Source organism: Sinohyriopsis cumingii, chromosome 11 (assembly GCF_028554795.1).
Source record: "Sinohyriopsis cumingii isolate HCF-2022 chromosome 11, ASM2855479v2, whole genome shotgun sequence".
Classification (NCBI taxonomy): Eukaryota; Metazoa; Mollusca; class Bivalvia; order Unionida; family Unionidae; genus Sinohyriopsis; species Sinohyriopsis cumingii.
The window spans coordinates 33,084,721-33,106,893 of NC_142971.1; the positions used below are offsets into that span (position 1 = coordinate 33,084,721).

A 22,173-nucleotide genomic window follows, 5' to 3' on the forward strand; every position below is an offset into this window, starting at 1 on the left:
GAATAACATTGACTGTGATGGTGGAATGGAGAGAGACATGATTTTTCTTTTGTCATGTACCAGTGCCATGGAATAACATTGATTGTGATGGTGGAATGGAGAGAGACATGATTTTGCTTTTGTCATGTACCAGTGCCATGGAATAATGTTAATTGTGATGGTGAAATGGAGAGAGACATGATTTTGCTTTTAAAATCAAATCCTATCTTGTTTATGCTTGTGAAATGCAAGACTTGAAGACAGATTCAGCGACTGTTATTTTGATCAAAACTCATGTATCCTGATGCATGATTGCACAGTTCTGATAAGTTAAAAAGTAGTGATTTAATTGATGGTGCATAATGTTTCTGTGTAAAAAAAAGTGTCTGATATTAATATAAATATTAGAAAACCAAACATTTATTTTGTGGTTTTATTAGTGAACAGTTTGCATTTTCAATTTTTGCATTTCATAAGAAACCCACAAAATTGCTGGAAATTTCTCTACAGCAGAAATGTCCAGATTCACAGTTAATTTGTCCTTATTGATCATATGATAGGAGGACTAAAAATGGAAAAAATGATTTAGACTGATATATTTTCTTTAATTATATGTCACGTCACAATAGGTTGTTGTATATTATTAAGACCCAAATCCAAATTTTTCCCTCTGTATGCTTCAGACGTGTGTGTGTGCCAATAGGATTCTGGTTCAGGAGGGGGTTTATGACGCATTCGTGAAAAAACTGTCTACAGCCATTGACAAGGAACTGAGAATTGGAGATGGTATGGAGGAGGGTACAACACAGGGACCATTGATAAATTCTAAAGCAGTGGAAAAGGTAACAGAATGGGTTAAATCACATACTCACCTATTCGTGTTCTTCAGTCTTGGTCATTGGACATGTATATAACTTTGTTCCTGGAAAATTACATTTTTAGATAGTCATTTTCGGTTGCCAAATGAGAAGAAAGTATTCCATTCATGTTGCACTTGCATATTAAGTTGTGATTATGACCATGTTATGTGGTAGTATAGATTGAAATATCAGTGTTGATTCTTAAATAGGTTGCATGGAAATGGAGATAAGTGTCCTGCCTTGTATATTATTTTATGTATAGTACATGTGTGTAGGTAGATTGCAAGTAACTCTACAAGCCCCTGTGCTCTGTATAATTAATAAAAAAAGGACTCATTATTGTTACTGAATCAGTTCATAAAGGAAACAGACACATTTGTTGATAATGTGTCTTTCATCATTTTCATTGCATTGACTCATTGGCCTGAAGTCAACGGGTAATATGCTTATGAATAAACACAACATAACAAGGTCCCTTAAAACACTGCTAGTTAATCCTACTGGATTTTTTTGTTTTGAAGTGTTTTGATTGGCTGATAATTTGGTCACTTAGCCCAATATGCAGTAGAGCAGAAAAAGAACTCAAACACATGCAACAGCTATCAATGACCACATACTTAAGTATCACAGGATGTAAATCAATGGAGGTAGATTCAAGCATTCAGTATGCCCAGTATAGACAGATAAAGGTAGATTACAGTATGAAAATTTACACTTGCATAACTTGCTTTAAAATAGTAAAAAAGCGCATGTCCTGGAAAATTTTACTTGTCTGAATTCTAAAATGTGTAGTCCAGGACTCAGGCAATAGGATTTGCATGTGTTTGAGTTCTATTTCTGCATATTGAGCTAAATGACCAAATGATCAGCCAATCAAAACACTTCAAACAAAACCATCCGGTATGCAGGGCTGCACTAACATATCATTTACTCTGCCTATTTGATGAGAGGAGTCCATACAATTTTTGATGAATTCAAAAACGTGGTTGGTTATTATTTAATTAGCGATTAGTGGCAGGGTACTCATTCCATGTATTGCTGTGAAATGTACCTAATTTGCAGATATATGCTCTGTTACAAGTAGCAAAAGAAAATGAACACCAACTTGTTCATATTCTTAGTGTTATTGGATTGCTTGGACCCTTGACTATGCTAATATATCCATTTTAAAGAAGTTAAGTGCTCCAACATTGGACAGGTGATCATTCTTAATGACATTATTTGTACAGTAGAACTCATTTTAAGAGATTGCCTATTCCATGTTACGGTAAGATTGCCCTATATTGTAATTGTGAGAATAGGTTTGACTTTACAATATTAACATTGCTATTGTGGAATGACAGCCTTCTTTTTGTGCCTGCTGGGCATTCATGTTGAGAGATAAGGAAATTCCACTGGATGGTCAAGTTAGTAGGCAAGAAAAGGCTTTGCTAATTGCAGATTATGACAGACTATTCTCCTATCCTTCCTTTATAAGGTTACTTTCATACTGGTGGAGGAACTGCAATGTACAGAGCTGTAATTGCCATCATATGAGTTACAGTGAGCAAGATTGCAAGCTTGTGTGCCACCTGCAGGTTGCATCATCCTTTCATTTAGCAACAACGTAGAATAACCCATGTATATATTCAGCTACGCTTGTCTGAACCTTGACTAGTGCTTAATACATAAATGTAAATCCTATCGTTTCTCCTTCGGTTGAAGATGTATACAATAGTTTTGGGAATCGTTTGAACATACATGATCAATCGTTGGCTACACCAACCAATCATTGATTGATTAGTAATCAATTAAATATTCTGCTGCATGACAAATAATCAAAATAGTGCATCAATTTAATCTAGGGTCTAATTGATTTATAATTTTAAAAATTTAATAGGACTTAGTTATTTAAGATTGTTGTACGTTATATTTCTTTAAATAGAAAGAAATTATTTAACTTGTGTTCATATGTTTAACAACAGGTTAATACTTTTTTTAAACAAAATTGAGTTCATTTGTTTATAACAAGAACAGTTAATACAAATTTTGATTAGTTGTTTATGACAAGATCTTAACAACAGGTGAACAGTTAAAATCATTTGTCATATAAATGATGCAATGACTAGATAGTATATACATGACTGGAACCACATCATGTTTATAATTAGATGATGAACTTAATTAACATTAATGGCTGTCTTTTATAACTATAAATTCTAAAATTTTCAACGTTGAACTGAAGAGTCTTGACTAAGGCAATCATGTAGGAACAGCTGAGTCATTCAGTCAACATTCAGACCAAGACTGTATGACTTCATATTCTTTCTGGTTTGACCTGAGACCGCTTTTTATGTATAAGACTGCCTGGACATTACACTATATTAAAACAAATTCCTGCCTTAGATCATTTTAGGTGTAACTGCAGTGTTGAGAAGAAAGTATGAAAATGCCCAAAGATGATGGAGATACTATGCTATTCTGAAGCTGTATATTTTACAAGATCAGTAGCAGGTATTGCATGTTATTAAATCTGAAATACCTATCTACCGACCTTCCACATGTTGTTCTTTTCTTTTCTTGAGCTTCAAAAAGTTTGTTTTGTGGTCAATGCCTGTGACCCAAACAAGCAATATTGAATTGGTGAGAATAAGTTATCTTGTATATCCGTGTTTTTCATTTTACATTTCAATTGCCCATCTTCATTACACTGGTCAACAGTGAAATCATTACTGACTTGAAAAGGCCCTAATCTGTAGTATTTTGGTGTGCCGAACACGAATATAACCGTGAAAAATTTGTATTGGCTCTCGTTTTGAAGATATTCATATACCTCATTTTCTATGTTTCACTGTGTAAATTTCTCCAGTAGGACTGCAGCAACATCCGGAATAATGATGTAACATTGCATAATACCATCATGCTCACATCATCCACAGTTGATTGCATCATTTTCTGATGCAGTGCAATACTAATGCCATGCGGCTGCTGAAGTAAGTTGACGTCAGCAGTGTACTATACATGTGTAGGCCTATTATACTAATGCCAGGCGGCTGCTGAAGCTGACGTAAGCAGTGTACTATATAAAGCCCAATCAGATAGGTTCAGCATTTAAAATATTTTAGACGTTGTGCGAGACAGTTCAAGCTACTGTTACATAAAACTTATTATTTTATCCATTTACGTACAATAAAGAACAGTAATGCCTCGAAAGTGTGTTAATACCGCGGACAATTTTTGCTATATTTGTGGGGAAGTGACATTTGCCAACCAGAAGAAAAGTATCAATTCTCAAGTGAAGAAGGCATATCATCTTTACTTCGGATGCAAGGTTGGTGACCAAGACAAGCCTTGGGCTCCGCATATATGCTGTGCTACATGTACAACACAGCTTTCACAGTGGTTGAATTGCAAAAGGTCATCAATGCCGTTTGCAGTCCCAATGGTGTGGAGAGAGCCAAGCAACCACCTAAATGACTGTTACTTCTGCTTGGTTCCTCCTCTTTCCGGCGGAATAACGAAGCGAAAGAAGTCGAGAATAGTCTACCCAAACATTCCGTCTGCATTGAGACCAGTTCCACATGGTGAGGGACTTCCTATTCCAGAACCTCCAGCAGAATATTCTCTTGATTCATCTGACGAAGACAAAGGTGAGTCGACCTGTTCTTCTCCTGGTCCATCAGCATGCAGTGATCCAGATTTTCACTGTGGTGCATCATCAACCCCACACAGAATAACACAGGAAGAACTAAATGACCTGATTCGTGATTTGGACTTATCAAAGAACAAGGCAGAATTGCTAGGATCAAGACTCCAACAATGGAATCTTCTAGAAGAAGATGTCACAATTACTGCATATCGAAAGCGCCACCAGCAATTGGAGCCTTTCTTCAGAAAGGAAAGTAATCTGATATTCTGTTCCGATATTGAGGGCCTCATGAATGCTTTAAAATTCACTCATGACCCACAAGAATGGAGACTATTTGTGGACTCTTCGAAACTGAGTCTCAAGGCTGTGCTTTTGCACAATGGAAACATTCTTCCATCTATTCCAATAGCGTATGCTGTCCACATGAAAGAGACATACGATAACTTAAGGCAGCTACTGAATTCCATTGAGTATAACAAGTACAGCTGGCACCTCTGTGGTGATTTGAAGGTAGTTGCCCTTTTAATGGGACTGCAGCAAGGATATACAAAATACATGTGTTTCTTATGCGAGTGGGATAGCCGAGCAAGGGAAATGCACTACATGAGGAAGGAATGGACTCACAGACAGAATGTAGCCATTGGAGAGAAGAATATCCAACACCCAGCTCTGGTTGAGGCTCAGAAAATCTTGCTACCACCCCTTCACATCAAACTAGGTTTGATGAAGAACTTCGTGAAAGCCATTGACCGGACTTTGCCAGCATTCCGATACCTGCATGAAAAATTCCCTCGACTCAGCGAAGCAAAGATTAAAGAGGGAGTTTTTGTGGGTCCTCAGATTCGAGAGCTTTTCAAAGATGACCGGTTCAACAACTTGCTGGAAGGTGACGCGAAACAAGCATGGAATGCTTTTCGCCTAGTTTCTACAAACTTCCTCGGAAATGTTAGGGCAGAAAACTATAAGGAACTAGTAGAAGACATGTTGATGAAGTATAAGAAACTTGGCTGCAATATGTCTCTAAAGATTCACTTCCTTCATTCCCATTTGGATTTCTTTCCTAGCAACTGTGGTATTGTTAGTGATGAACACGGCGAACGTTTTCATCAAGATATCGCAACAATGGAACAAAGATACCAGGGAAAATGGTCCACTACAATGCTGGCTGACTACTGCTGGACACTCCTCAGAGATGCTCCCGAACAGCTGTACAAGAGACAGGCGAAGAAATCTAAGATGTAGTCAATGACTTGATTTTTTATAGGTAGGCTATTACAGTTGACCTTTTACTATTGGAATGCATTTCGTTATGTAAACATTAATTTCTTGCAGATTACAAAAAAACTAGAGCCAATTTTGCAATTTGACTGTCATATTCGTGTTCAGCACATAAAAATTGATAAGAATTGACTAATTTTATTTCAGTAACATGACTTTTGTAAAAATTTGTTGTCCAGTGTTATCATTATATGATAATAGTATCAACACCATTTTAATAGCCCATACTGGTTCCCTTAATTCATCTATGGTACTCATCCTTGTCTTTAAATTCTGTCAGCAGTTGTCTTTTATTACAGATATGTAATTTCCATAAGCACTGTGTGTTATCTTTAATGTTCTCTTCTCAGCAACTTTGATGCTTGATTGATTTCACCTGTGCATACCATTTTTCTACTTCCTGTATTTACATGTGTCAGTATAATGAACATGTTTTACTGCATGGGGTTTAAAATCTCTGGTTAGAGCTGATGTCTACCACCCTACCTGTATATGTAGTGTATGGGGACTGTAAACATCTCTACCTAAATCTGATGTCTACCACCCTACCTGTATATGTAGTGTATGGGGACTGTAAACATCTCTACCTAAAGCTGATGTCTACCACCCTACCTGTACATGTAGTGTATGGGAACTGTTAACATCTCTACCCAGAGCCGATGTCTACCAACCTACCTGTATATGTAGTGGGTGGGGACTGTAAACATCTCTACCTAGAGCTGATGTCAACCACCCTACCTGTATATGTAGTGTATCGGGACTGTAAACATCTCTACCTAGAGCTGATGTCTACCACCCTACCTGTATATGTGGTGTATGGGGACTGTAAACATCTCTACCTAAATCTGATGTCTACCACCCTACCTGTATATGTAGTGTATGGGGACTGTAAACATCTCTATCTAGAGATGATGTCTACCACCCTACCTGTATATGTAGTGAATGGGGACTGTAGACATCTCTACCTAGAGCTGATGTCTACCACCCTACCTGTATATGTAGTGTATGGGGACTGTAGACATCTCTACCTAGAGCTGATGTCTACCACCCTACCTGTACATGTAGTGTATGGGGACTGTAAACATCTCTACCTAAAGCTGATGTCTACCACCCTACCTGTATATGTAATGTATGGGGTGTAAAATCTCTAGCTAGAACAGATATCCTACCTTTACATCAAGGGTCTCAAACTCAAATCACCACAAGGACCACATGAGGACTAGTACATTAGGCCAAGGGCTGCATCACTGTAGAAAAAATTTGCATTATTAATTATTTTACAATTTCCAGATTGCAGGAAATAACTCCACGGGCCACATGTTGGAGACCCCTGCTGTATATATTGTCTGTAGGATACATTTCTGATCATACATGTCATATATGCTCACTCTGGCCAGAGAGCAGTGAGAGAGTGATGAATACATTATCAAGAATGCAATCTCCATCAGCTTTGCTACTGTATCTGTCACACTTCACTCCCAGTTGCAACAGACAGTGTAAAGTTTCACAATAGTACAAAATTCGCCCGTGGTCGGAATCCGATTTTGTGTCCAGATTTTAGACTTTTTGGTCTCTGATCTAAGGTAAACCAGTATGAACTGCAAACAGACAGATGAACCTTTGCAAAAAGTAGGATAAGATGGGCATTTGGACTAAAGAGTGGTCTCAATACGAAAATAATGGGTCCATTAAGCAACAAAAAAACCCTGCTTTTACCCTTCTGCTCATGTGCGAGCCAAATAGCCAATGAAAAACAATGTTTCTAACACAGCTAGGCACTATTTTATTGGAAGATCACCAGGAAGTTGGTGTTTTCAGATGTATTCAGAAATAGCTTTCAGAATGTGTTTCCTTCTCGAATTTCAGATGAAAATGACAAAAACCGCCAGGGGTTAATGTGTTAAAGATGGCTTCAACATTCTCATTCAGTGCAGTTATGTACAGTAACATCTTCAGCACATCCCTGATGTACGACTTTTGTTGTTCTACTTTGTTTTAATTTACATATGCCAATTAGCTAAATGGACTCTCCCATAGCAGAATTTGACTCGACACATCACCTTAACTATTGTTAGCCAATTAAGTAATCTCTGGAAGGTGGTTTTGATCTCCAAACTTCACAATTTCGGGTGATTTTTTAATGGCTATGGTTCAGAGTAGTGGAAAAGGTAACAGAATGGGATAAATCACCTACTCACCTAATTGTGTTCTTCAGTCTGACTGCTTTATCTTTTAATTGCCTTATATCAGCTGTATGCTCTGAGGATAGGTTTAGCTGTTTACTGTTCACACATGAACTACAGATTACAAGCACTTTGTGGAGGTCAAGAAATATAGGATTTTTGTTGTTTAAAAAAATTAATAAATTTGGGCTAAGATTCCTGAATATATATATATATATATATATATATATATATATATATATATATATATATATATATATATATTGACATAAAGATGGATGCAGATAGGTTTTCAAAATATATGCCTATTCTAGGAAATCATCTAGTGTTCACAAAGAATTGCCTGTTCTATCCAAGCTTGCCATGACCACAAGAAAGTAGGAGAGTTTTCTTATTTTTAGACATGTATTTGCATGTACATGGAATGTAAATGCCAGCATACTAAAGACTAAATTGCTCACTTTTTAAAATGTTTATTCTTTGCTTTGAACATAGGGTTGCAAAAGTCAGACTCTGTCCAAAATTTCTGAAATCTAATTTGGTGGGCTTTGCAGTTGGCTCGTCCTTTCATGAATCAGAGATGTATTCCAACACCTGTACACTAATGCAACTACTGAAATGATCATGTCTTGTGTTTTATATAAGGAGTAAAAACCAAGTTCAAAGAAATTCTCCTGCTTATCATAAATTTGCTAATAATCTTCAATAAAGATTGCTCAAATATTCTCATTCAGGGCATTGATTTGTAGCAACTTTTGTTCTTCAACAAGCATTTCTTTGATTTACCTATAACTTCAAATGAATTGAGTTGTTCCACTTTACCTATGCAAATTAGACTGATGGGCTTTCCCACAGCATTGTTCAAAGGACTTGACAAGGGCATAACCCTAGTTGTTCTCAGCCAGTTAAATAATCAGTAAAATGTTGCTATCTTATCTCTGATCACCTTACCTTTGAATTGTGTATATGATAATCAGCTGTATAAACTGACCCAAGGATAGTTTTGCATGGGCTTTAAGCAGGAATGTTTAATGTTTGGACAGAATGCATACTAGGAGCATATATAGTGATGGTCTCAAAATTTCAGTCTCTGGTTATTTTTTTATTTTTTTCTTAGATTATTGAAGATTATGTTTTTCAAAACAGGATCATCTTATGGGATTTCAGAGTTTGATATCTTGTTTTTCTCATGACATGTCATGGTATGTCATTATGTCTTTTTATTTACTCACTGCTATTAAAAGCTGGACATAGAGCTTAAGTTTAAAGTTATGGTGTGAGTTAGACATCATGCAGAAGTGGAGCAGGTCAGAGAACAGATTCTTCAAACTTAATATACATTTTCTTTTTATGTTAGGTGGATGATCTTGTACAGGATGCTATAAAACAGGGTGCCATAGCTATCCGAGGAGGAAAGAGACACCCCAGGGGTCCAAACTTTTATGAACCCACTTTGCTGTCCAATGTTACACTGAATATGAGATGTGTCACTGAGGAAATTTTTGGGCCAGTTGCTCCCATCGTAAAGTGAGTACAATGAAATTTTTAACTTCGACATGTACTGAATTTATCAGGTAAGTAACATGTACTGAATTTATCAGGTAAGTCACATGTACTGAATTTATCAGGTAAATCACATGTACTGAATTTATCAGATAAGTCACATGCACTGAATTTTTCAGATAAGTCACATGTACTGAATTTATCAGGTAAGTCACATGTACTGAATTTATTAGGTAAGTCACATGTACTGAATTTATCAGGTAAGTCACATGATTACTAACCATATGTACAAGTCCAACTGCAAACTGCACAGAACCAAAAACGAGGGATGCTATATGTTTTCTGTTGAGGGTATTATAACTATAATCCATTTTATGATGTACTGTTAAACCTAATTTGAGCAACCTCTGGTATGAAAATGGTTGCACAGTTAAGCTATGTTCACTAAAGGCTGCAATCTTGGCATACAGCCTTGCAACAAATGTAATCCTACAGTAGAAATGTAATCCTAGAGTAGAAATATCCTAAGAACAGCATGATTGAGTGGTGGAAAAACATGTTTGAATGTCTCGAAGACCAATTCCCCATTTTGTTTAAATTGACCTAAATTGCTGTGGTTCTATTACAAACAGCAGATTCTGAAGGGGATTTAGTTCACAAAACAAAATTGACTATGCTGTGCTCTTAAACATCAGAAACAGTGAAAAAACTTACAAGTATTCGGATACAAAGGGGTTATGTAGACCATTTCCTGTTTTAGATGGTTTGAAGACGCAAATTTAATAAGATGCAGAGAAGAATATTTATCATGTTAGCAAACTATAGTATTCATATACCCTCCAATTTACTTGTACCCCACTAGAAAAGCATCAGAGATATAATAAATGCACAAAACTTAGTCATTTCATTCTGAGATTTATAATTTCTAACCTGATTGTTGCCAAGTGGTCCCTAACACTGTTGAATTATTGGTGTTTCAATGCAAATGGAAACTCCCAACATCAACATGCAAACAACTGCTTGCTGTCCATTTCTGTTTTCTAGATTAGTCTTTTTCAGTAAAAACTGTGTCATCTGTGCCCACTGTTTAGAATGTTTAGTTTTAATTTTTCTAAAACAAACTGAACAAATAAAACTTTTGTATATACATGTCTTCAAAGAGATGTCAGTCCAAAATTTGCTGCATTATTGAGATTTTTAAAGATTGTGAACTACATCACATCTTTTGCTTGAAAACATCGACTGTACCAAGCAATTATGGCAACCATGTTGCTAAAGAAACTCCTTTTTGATTTGAAAGATCAATAAGTTGAAGGTATTAGGACTTCCTTTTGACATTCATGTTAGAACTTATAAATCAGCGAATGAAGTGGCTAAGTTTTATGCAACTTTTATATCCTCGATTCAGTTTGTAAAATTGGTATGGGGTACGAGCAGATGGGATGGTGTGAGATTACAGTAAATTCAGTATGCAGATTCTTTTAGATTTGTTGTCACAGAAGTGTTGTAAAGTCATTAAATGCTCATCATAAATTAGGTATGCATACACTTTAATAATGATGTCACTCATCAGCTCCTATTTGACACTGTTCCCCCTGATTCACCCCCTCTGGAGGTAGGTATGGGGGACCTCCCCCTCTTAAGAAAATTCCTGGCAGCATCTCAACATCTAAGGGAAAACAAAAAGACTATCATAACATTTTAATGCTGACTTGGTCTTATCAATACTGTGCTTCTTAGCTATATGATGTTGTAGTCACGACAGTTATCAACAGTATTAATAACTGCAGTTGTCAAAGTGACAAAACTAAGCATCAAAAGAACATACATCAGTAATCAGATGACTTACTTCTTTGTGTGGATTAAAGTTTAATAATTTATCTGCATTATGGAGAAAAACGTGGCTGCTCATGACAGGTAAATTTTTGCAATATTTTTGGCACAGTTATGGTGGCAGCCTTAAAGGGGTCGCCATCCTTGAGGGATACTTTTGTACACAAACCCCATCAGTGTCAACATTTTCTGGCAGTAAAATGCAAATGAATGGTTGGTGTTCAGGGGGTCTTTCAAGGGGGGGAACCTCTGTGTGTGTGTGTGTATATATATATATTGTATTATACTTTCTAAGCTTTTTGTTGCTAATGTTGGTTCCTCTTCCATCCTTCAATTTCATGTTTGCCAGGTTAGGTGACTCTCTATACAAAGCCCCTTTATTTTTAAAGACCCCTTTTATGTCCAGTCCTCACTGTGATCACTATATATAGACATTACCATATAACCAGTCTGGTAATAACAAATTGTGTTTTGTTTCTCATTTATTTATTTGAATTTTATTTAATTGTAATCATGAACAAGGAAGGATTCATTTGTTATTAGATTTATGGAACAAGTTTAGTAATTAATGCTATCACATGAAATATTTTCTGAGAAATCATTTTTTACAACTTATCTTCACCAAACTAAAGAGAGAATGATGTCTTGAATCTCTGTACCTTTATTTAATGTTGGTGGAGCAGGAGCTTGTAGGTGTGATACAAGCCAGTTGTACATTGTCTTCCTTGTAACCAGTAGGTCTTGAGTACTGTTGTAACCTCTAATCCAACTAGCTCTTAGCTCAAGTATCCATGAACAAGGTACAAAGCCGTGACCCAGGTAGTCCTTTTTTCATGGCAGCAGTATAAACTGGGTGCTTTGATGAAGAAACAATACAATCTGTTGTTGTTGTTATTATTATTTTTATTTTTTTATTTAGGTTCAAAACTGAAGAAGAAGCTTTGACAATAGCAAATGGAACATCAGCAGGACTGGCAGGTACTGGATTGTAATTTAGATGCATGATAATGTATGATGATTCAGTGTGTATTCAGAAGGTTATTTGTCTTCTTGTTGAGACTTACTCAAATCTGTGGAATTCTTTTTTTTTATTAACCTTTTAAAAATGATGCATGTGTTGAAAATGCTTCACTGATCTTACTGCCTGTCAGTTTCAGTTTACAGTATCTTTGGCTTACCTTATATTTGAACAAATGGTATAAATCGAAGTTGTTTAATTAATGTCAGAGCTTCAATTTAAAACAGCAACACAAAAAAACCCACTTGTAGATGAATTAAAGTACTCACAGTCAAAATATATACATCAGTTGTGATAATAGCTTTTCACTTGTGTTAAAAATCACTTTTATCCCTTATAAAAACAAAAACTTCTTTTTTCTCTCCATATGTTTTAGCTCACCTGTACAATGTTTCTCTGACATTATTTTGTGTAGTCATGAAATTTGACATATTTTCATTTTGGAGAGTAATACACACCAAAGGCAAACATAAGCCACAGTGACCTACTTTTTAGTATGTATGTATTATGGGCTAAATGGCATGTCAGTGCCATAAAGGTTTTATAATATCAATTAAAGTTAATAAAATATAAAGTATTATACCAAACAAATAACCCACTTTTCAAGCTTAAAAGATTAAGCTTTTTCATGTAGCTCAGATTTTCAAACACTTTTTTCAAAATGCTTGAGGGGCCCCGAGTGGTTAAAAGTGCTCTCCATTACGGATCACTGCCATCTCACCTCTGTCTGCATGGGTTCGAGTCTCGGATTTGGCCAATGTGGGTATGTGAGAAAGCTTGCCAGTAGCTTCTCGAGGGTCGGTGGTTCTTTCTGGGCATTTCCCGGGTTCTTCCTCCACCATTAATACTGGCCGCCATGTATAGGCTATCGTGTGCTGAAAAATGGTGTTAAACCCTACAACAACAACAAAATGCTTGATAGGTGTATTCACACTCACAACAAGGAAACAATATAATCATAGTGATTTTATTTATCGTGTTTCAGTGGCAGTGAGTTGTTGTTTATGGCTCTGCTGGCCAAAGACCAGAACATTTATGGGATGACATGTTGTCTGATGTCCACTAGTCTGTCTGTTCAATAGCACAAGTTTGTTATCTCTTTTCCTAAATTACTGTGAGGAACTTTGGGCGTTTATCTCAGGGTCTAGTTGGTCATAAATAAAAATGGTTCCCTTTAGACATCCAATGTTTGTACTATGATAGGTATCTTGAAAATCTGAATGGATGGTTTTATGAATATGGAATTTCACTAAGAGACTTCGTATGTAAATGGTGTGAAATATTAATCTTATCATACCTCCACCATGGTAACAGTAGCAGCCATCTTGAAAACCTTGTTGCTACAATCCCTGAATGGATGATCATATTGAAATGGTGTTTTCACAGAAAGCTTTTGTCATCTTGTAGCGACAGAGTGTGTTGTTGTGTCGTGTAGATTACTTCTACATCCAAATGACACAAAAGCTGCAAGATGGGCAGAAATTTGTGACTTCAGAGTGATACATGTAATTCAAAAGGAAATTTGATAATGCCAATCGGAATACTGATTTTTTAGTGGATAGTAGATGGCTGTGTTGATGATGACACAGTGACAGTGTCATCAGTCCGATCCCTCTGGAAACTTTTATCTGATGACGAGGGAAATAAACATTGAGTAACTTAAGAGAAGTTTTACAATCATTATTAGTACTAAAGTAGTTTCTCAATGGCAAAGTTTTATCACAATGGTAAGGAAAAATTAAGAAAATTCAGAGTATTATCCCTGGAAAAAATGGATGTAATTGCCTATTTCTCTGCTCAGAGTAAGTGAAGACAGCTTACAGCGCTATCATTTACAAACCAGGCATCAAAAACATTTCTTCAGATGATGACTATTTGAATAAATCAGTCATATGAGTTATATTCTTTTACACAAGATTCACATTTCGAAAACTGTTAAAACAGATATTATTTGCATTTGAAACAGGGGTACAAACTTTCCTACATGAGGGAAATGTAACCAATAAAAGGAAATTGTGTATCATCTATATGCATAATGATATATGCAAATGCACTTTATTAGAATAATAGGTAGTCAGAGGTTTGTTTCAGTATTTACTCAATTACAATACAAAATGCCTAATTAATAGTGTGCCAAAAAGGCGATTTGTGTCAGCAGAGTTTTATAATGCTAAACCTTTATGATAAAAAAAAAATATTTTGAAAGTATATTGTCTTGCAATCTAGGATTTCCTTACAAATAGGAATAATTTGGTCATGGTCAAATATTTAATGTTGAATTTGGAAACAGGTAAGTAATGCTGTCTTTGACAGCTTTTGGTTTTTCATAAAAGGATGTCAGAATATTATTGAGTTTGCAATTTTGTAAATTTAACATTCTGAAGTTTCAATACCTATTTCATCCTCAGGATATCTGTACACCCAAGACCTTGGTCAGGTATGGCGGGTAGCTGAGGGTCTAGACTTCGGTATTGTGGGAGTGAATGAGGGAATTATATCTGCACCTGAAACACCATTTGGAGGGTTTAAGGAATCTGGCTTGGGACGAGAGGGAGGAAAATATGGAATTGATGACTTCATTGAAATCAAATATGTGTGCATTGGAGGATTATGAGCCAAAGCAATGAGACTCAATAAACCTGGCCTGGGTTTCACCTGCAGAACTCAAGTTTTGCGTTAAAAGTCCAGAATACAAACTGGCTAATTGACAGTCATATATCTTATATCCAGAATTAAATTGTAGGTATATGTTGGTGAAATTGGGATCTGTTGTTTTTCATTCAAATTATTAGTAATTATATTTCTAATTTTATTTTTAAAAATTCAGTTCTATTATAAGAGCAGATAATCAAATTATGTATAGTTGATTTATGATTTGAGTTAATTTTGTTAATTTTGATAGATTTACAAAAGTAATTGAAAACTCAAGAAAATTTTGCAATATTCATGTATTTTGTTAGAAAATGGTAATGTAAGGGTCCAAAATGACCCACCCCAGAATCCATTTATTTTATGATGTACTGTTAAACCTAATTTGAGCAACCTCGGGTATGAGTGACCACCTGTCATTTATTTCCAGATAAGTGCACAGATCAGTTTTATTATAAACATTATAAACATATTGTTGTGAGCAACCACTTGTTGAATGCATTTGGCAAATATAATATTAACATTGCTGTGAATGAACGCATTGCAAAACCAGATATAAACACTTTTGTTTTATCCACTGTAACAGTAACTGCTAAGGAAACTCTAGATGGACTGCATATTGTTATGCACCAGATGAAAATAGAATGTAGTCAGGTCAGACCATTGGTTTTCCTGAACACACCATAAACCAAATTACAAGTCACTAACTGCCACTGAATTGCCAAAGTCATGCAAATCCACAAAATGATTAACCATTCCTTTTTAAAAGGAAGCTGTTATAGATGTTACTTAGTTTAAAGGTTTATATTGTTTTCATGTTGCAAAAACCTTGTACAGCATTGACGATGTCATAGTAAGACATTTTTTGGCTTTCACTGTAGTGCATCGAGTAAATCATTTGTTGGTGGAGTAATGACAAGTAATGCCGGGGGTGAATGACCTCTTCGTCTCATAAGTTACATGCATTTTCAGGGGGAGTTAATTCTAAATTTATTGTAAACGTTCCAGATATTTTGTTGTTTTATTAATGTTACAACTATTAAAACCCACCCTCCAAGCAGAAATTGCCTCTGTCAGAGATTTGTCATTTTCACTGTATCATGCCAGTTCATCCTTTGTTTATTAAGTTAATCCATTTACATCCATGGTGAATTAAATCTTTGTGTTTTGTGTATTTTTTGTTCTATTTCAGAATAATTTAGTTCTGTCTTTATATATATATATATATATTAATCAAGGCCTGATTAGAGACAAGCTAAAGTCATTATAAGCAATCACTTAAGTTTTGACAGCTTCTCAAAAATCAGAGTTATTTCTATGTACAAGTCCCAGTACAAATGTAAAATGCGAATGTTTGATGATAGATGTATATCTTTACTGCTGTATAAAATTATCATTTGAGATGAATGCATGTGATATATAAACAAGAGCTATGAACAATGAATTAAATAAATTTACAGTCTTTGTGGACTTTATTGTTCTTAAACTTAGATTAATTTTGGCCTTAAAAACTGACCCTCTTCATGTACATTTAATGAGAACTGCCTGTCTTGATTGGCTGCTTTTTGTCAGCAGAAGGGCTGGTCTCTTATATTAGGTTTTACTGTGTTGTAGACGTACATTGGAGGGGGGTATTCTAAAGTAATTTTAAGGTTCCTGATATTTTGTTTTATTAATGTAACAATTATTACAAACCACCACCTAGCAGAAAGTGCCACCATCAGAGATGTTGTCACATTTTCAATGTATCATTCCACTTACATCCATTGTTTATTTAGTTAATCCATTTACACCGGTGGTGAATCAAATATTTATATTTTTTCTCTAATTTTTTTTCTCACAAAAATTTAATTCATTTTTTTGATCTAATTTTTCTACATATCTATATTAAATATTTACTCAGGGCCTGATTACAGACAAGTTAAAGTCATTATAAGCAAACAGATATTTTGACTTAACACAAATCAGGAGTTATTTGATGTACAAGTCACAACACAAATTAAAATGTGACTGTTGTATAACAGATGTATATCTTTACTGCTGTTGTGAGATTAATGCATGTAAGAAATGAACAAGAGCTATGAATAAAGAAGTAAATTAAAGTATTTGATGGCATTATAATTCTAAAATTTAGTTGAATTTCGATCTTAGAACAGACCTCATTCAGGTACCTGTTTTGAGACACAACCTGTCTTGAGTGATGCTTTTTGTCAGCAGAAGAGGTTGTCATTTAGGACAAGTTTTGTGGTTGTAATATAGGTAGATACAAAATTATTATCGCAATTGGATCAAAGTCCTTTTACAGAAAATGCATGGGATCAAGGGTCATTACTGCAGTGCTTAAGCAATAATAACAATAATGTTAATAATAATAATAATAGGCTTCATTTATTCTTCTCAGTGGCTGCTAAGCCAAATGCTGATCTCACACAGTGTCAAGCTGTATTAAAATGTGCAGTATTCACATTATGGATGATAAAATATGTAAACTACAGAAAGATATATTTATTATCAATGACTGGAGGCAAATATGTACAGTTCATAAAAACTATAAATTCAATTTTGAGTTAAAAGGAATGTTTTACATTTGTTCAAAAGGTGGCAGAGATTGTTCGTGATTTGAAATGAGAAAAATATTTTAGAATAAAACAATTTAAATTATTTGAGTCCTGTGTTTTTGATATTTAATTCATTTTTATTTAAAAAGTATATGATTTGACTAAGAACTCTGCAGACTGGAGTATATTCAAATTATATAGTTCCAGGTTGTATTGAAGTTTGTACATGAGGACTGATTCATCACATTTTAGTCTGTTCATAAAGGGTAATCATTTGACAACTTCAAAAAAGTTTCACTGGATGCTGCATATTTTTCAGCCAAAAGAGGCATTCAGTGTATTTTAAAAGATAAGATGAACTATATCCTCCAATATTGGAATAATAACCATATAATGGTAACAAGAAACAGTTTACAAAATAATTCTCGAATTTGGTGTTAAATGTTGCTTGATGCCTTTCAAATGGAAAATAACTTTAATAAGTTTTGATTGTGTCAATTTGTTTTTTCAAATGAAAATGTATCATCATTGGTGACTCCTAAAGCTGCAGTAAGAAAAGTGATATTCATCAAGTGTACAAAATAAGTCATGCCTGCAATGAAAAGAAATATCCATTTGACAAAAGACCTTCAAAATTATATACTGTTGTATAAACAAGGACTGAATTTTCTGTAATATCAACTTTTCTTGTAATTCATTCAACAAGTCCCCAAACTTGTATTGATACAAGGGCTCATATCATTTTTTAATATATACCACCATGTTGGCCAAACTTTGCGCGACGGGTACTTCTGTGTACTGATACGTCATTTCTGTAAACATTGGATCACGTTTATTTTGGGTCAAAATTCCATTTTGTATCAAGAAAGAACGATCGCAATTTAATTAAGAAAAGTGATATTCATAAAGTGTACAAAATAAGTCATGCCTGCAATGAAAAGAAATGTCCATTTGCAATTTTCTTTTCTTTTGAGTATTTCCAATTAGACATTCTAAGAATTTTATGCACAAGCATTGCTGGTGCACCATCCTGAAAAGTTTGAAATGTCATAAGTTAAACTGAGCTCAGTTTTATCAATATTTGTACTTCCTACAACTTCAGCAGCAATGTCATCCACAAACATAGACATATTAGTGTGATGAGATTTCAATGGGACGTTGTTGATAACCAGTAAAAAGAACAGTGATCGTAACATTTACCCTCAAGGAACTCCTACATTAACCTGAAATGGATCACATAAAACACCTTTAAAACATGGTTTGAAATCTGTTGTTTAAATATTAACTTAAAAATTATTGCTAAATCTGAGCAACCATAAATTCATCGTTTCAGAAGTAAAATATTGTGACCAGGTCAAATGCATTTCTAAAATCTAACAGCATTACACCATTCCCTTTGCTGACTTTTTGGTAGCAAGAATTTGCCCCGTTTGTTGAAGCCAATTGAAATGAGGGGAATTTTCTAAAAACATTCACTTTTAGATAGCAAATTGTGTTGACAAGATGATCCATTCATGGTACATTCAGCATCAAGATAATATAGCGTTATATTGCTTGATGAAAAACCCTTTTTCACTGGTCTGATTCTTGATCTTTAGAATCTCAAAGGAATAGGTATCTTCATTTTAAATGCAACACTAGGACCATCCAGTCCCTAATGAGCATAGCGATGAACACTAATGACATTTGCATTACCTTCAAACCCATCTGAACCCTATTGAATTGATATCTGAATTGTAGCTATTGCAACGATGTTGGACAATATTAAAAAGAAGGAAATTTTGGGCACGTGGGAATTGGAGTCTGGGCTTGTGGAATTTCATTAGGACTTGTGAGTTTATTTAAGTCGTCAGTCCTGGGCCTATGACTAAAAAAACATTTTCTTTGAGCACTGTTGGCCCCAAAAAATCATATTTGTCTTTACTTGAATGCAAGCCAACTGCAAAGTCTGGTCATGGTTTGTGATATAGACTTGAGTTTAGCTGTGGATGCCTATTTTCCTTATCATCTTTTGACCTTTGCCATGGTTCTTTAACCCCCAAATCAACAGGTGTCTTCCTCATCTCAATTGCAAAATCATCTAAAAAATAGTTAAAGCATATGGTACAGAACATTAATTGTCTTCTTTATGCAAAATTGAACAGGTGTCCTCCTTGTCTAAAATGCAAGCAATCCACCAAGTTTAATAAAAGGTGACAAATTGTTTAATAAATGACATTTTTGCAATTGCACAATGAGACACTTTGTTTATATCATCTAATTAAGAGTGTTTTACCAATTGTACTGGGGAAGGTGGTACAATTTTCTTCAAATAGATTACCAGATCCTAAAACAGAACATCTACTATGACACAAATCCAAAACTCGCCATTGATTTTGCAACAAATGTGCTAAAACTTTATCTGGTTCCAGAGTAATAGTTGCTCCCTAAGTGCCAAAACCTGCCAGTCATTAGTTGATACTTCCTGATCAATTAAAGTAATTTTTACTTAGAGTCAGTACATGCTTAACCAAATTTAAATTCAAGGTACTTGGAAGCCTTTCCATCTGGCTAAAAACATGAAGCTAATCAGGCCATTAAGATAATAATTGTCAAATACCCAGGTAAACAAAACAATGATGCAGCATATACTGTACCCATCTTTAGGCTCTTAACTGCATAACAAACTACGATTTAATATTAGTAATTGAAAGCTCAATATATAGCTTGTTTTGTCACTGATAATGGTGATAAGTGCATAGACATTTGGAATTGTCTTTAAATTCACAAATTTGAATCAGAAATTGTTTTGCACGATTTTCTGGAGCAAAATATTTTGTTAATAAATAACACAATATGTATTTGAATGACAATAAATGCCTTCACAGCATGAAATACATAATAAAGAAGATACGCTATGTCTTCCTATATTCATATAGTGTACCACAATATCTGGCATTTCAACTCGAAATGCATATGAAAATGTGATTTCTAAATGTCAATATGAAGACCCACTCCATGGCCTCCTTGAATCGGCAACCCAAAAAATCTTTTAGAATCATACAAATAAATACATTATATTAAAGATGGAAATGAATACCTTAAAACAAGACTGCATTTTAATCCAAGTTTCCATTTTTAATGTTTTGCAAGTTGCCCCACACGTACAATATCATCTGCTACCCAACATGTCAACTTGCCGCTAGAATATAAATTCTCAATAAATTCACTGGCGTATAGTCTGTTTCTAAAATCTTAAGTAATTTTTCCCCATCAGTAAAACATTGTAAACACGTTATATTCCTATTCATTGTTGCTTCTCTTCCACATAATAGATTATTTATTTTATAAAATGTTAAAACTTAACTTTTTTACAAGATCAGTTTTGTTTGCTTAATATATCTTGCCATTTATTGGCATTATTACGTTCAATTTTGTAAAACTAGCTATAAATCTGACCTAATTACTTGACTGAAATGCTGACAGAAACAGTTCAAAGTAATGCATTTAATTTCTATTGGCCAATTAATAAATATTACATCTTTTCAAAGCTGTGCGCAGAATAGGCAGACATTGCAAGTCAGGAAAACCTGGGGGGTGGGATATCCCCATGTGTCCAAAATTAACATTATTTTGAACAGAGTATTCTGGTGACAACTGCCTCTTTTCAAATGGTAAGCATTGCTGTATTTTATTTTCATCAATCGATCAAATTCGGTATGCGTTTTGCTTCAGTATTCGAGGCGGAAATCTTAAGTGCACAGAAATGCCTCGCAGCATTGTAATACAAGGAACGACAATATCTAATTTCAGCTTTGAGATTCAACAATTTGGACTACAAGTTTGGCTTAAAACGAATAGCAGTCCTTTTTCTAATCCGAATATTCCCACCCCATTTTTCATAGTTGAACATTTAGGTTGGGGTGTGGGGTCATTGCAACTGCATATCGAAAATTTGGAATATCCCGCCGTCATGTAGCGACATCTGGTAGTCACTTGTTATATCGACTCATACCTGCATGAAATCGATCAGAATTTTTTTTCAGAAATGGCAAGTATTATAAACGTTATGTCTTTAATCCGCTGACAGACTGGGCGAAAATACGGCATAAATGAAACCTAACACTGTACTAGCCATTTGCATTACTAGTCACAGGACTTCACAAATCTCAAACAACGATATCGGAAATCCAATAGTCACTGGATATCAACAACAAACTCCTTTTTAATGTTGTTGTACTGAAATTCAATTATTTTAAATAAAGTCAGATACTTTTTGTAAAAACCAGCAATCAGGCCAGTCTGATTCATCAAGCAAAGAGACAGGTCAACGTGGTAGTCACGTGATACAAAACTCCAGTTGTTCTCGGAATATATAAATATGGAGAATTTTATGTTCTTTCATTATTTATTTTTTATTACAACCAGGATACGACTTTAATTTAATATTTTTTTCTTTCTTTCTCAACAACATTTGAAAATGTGGGTTGTTAGATTTGTGTACTCTTGTGACTGACAATGCAAATCGCGAGTGCAAGGTAACATTTCATCAATGCCGTAGTTTTATCTCATCTTTCAGCAGACTAAAAACATAACGATTTTAATCCTCATAATTTCTGAGAAAATAGGTAATTTTCGTATCGATTTCATGCATGTATCACTCGATCTAACAAAGATTAAGTTTGCTTGGCCATAAGGTAAGTGG

At 34.8% G+C, this 22,173-nt stretch overlaps 1 protein-coding gene across 2 annotated transcripts in view; it reads left to right on the plus strand.

The window, feature by feature from the left end:
• The window catches only part of LOC149787876 (succinate-semialdehyde dehydrogenase, mitochondrial-like), a 75,839-nt gene that overhangs the window by 43,393 nt on the left and 10,273 nt on the right, over nt 1–22,173 (plus strand). The window contains exons 9-12 of one of the 2 annotated variants that reach the window (XM_089974114.1): nt 663–821; nt 9,286–9,455; nt 12,184–12,242; nt 14,691–14,891. In XM_089974114.1, the coding sequence (XP_089830240.1) occupies nt 663–821; nt 9,286–9,455; nt 12,184–12,242; nt 14,691–14,891 (589 nt within the window). Of the gene's footprint in view, nt 1–662; nt 822–9,285; nt 9,456–12,183; nt 12,243–14,690; nt 17,593–22,173 lie in introns of those variants that run through there. The other variant, XM_089974113.1, reaches the window with a different exon arrangement.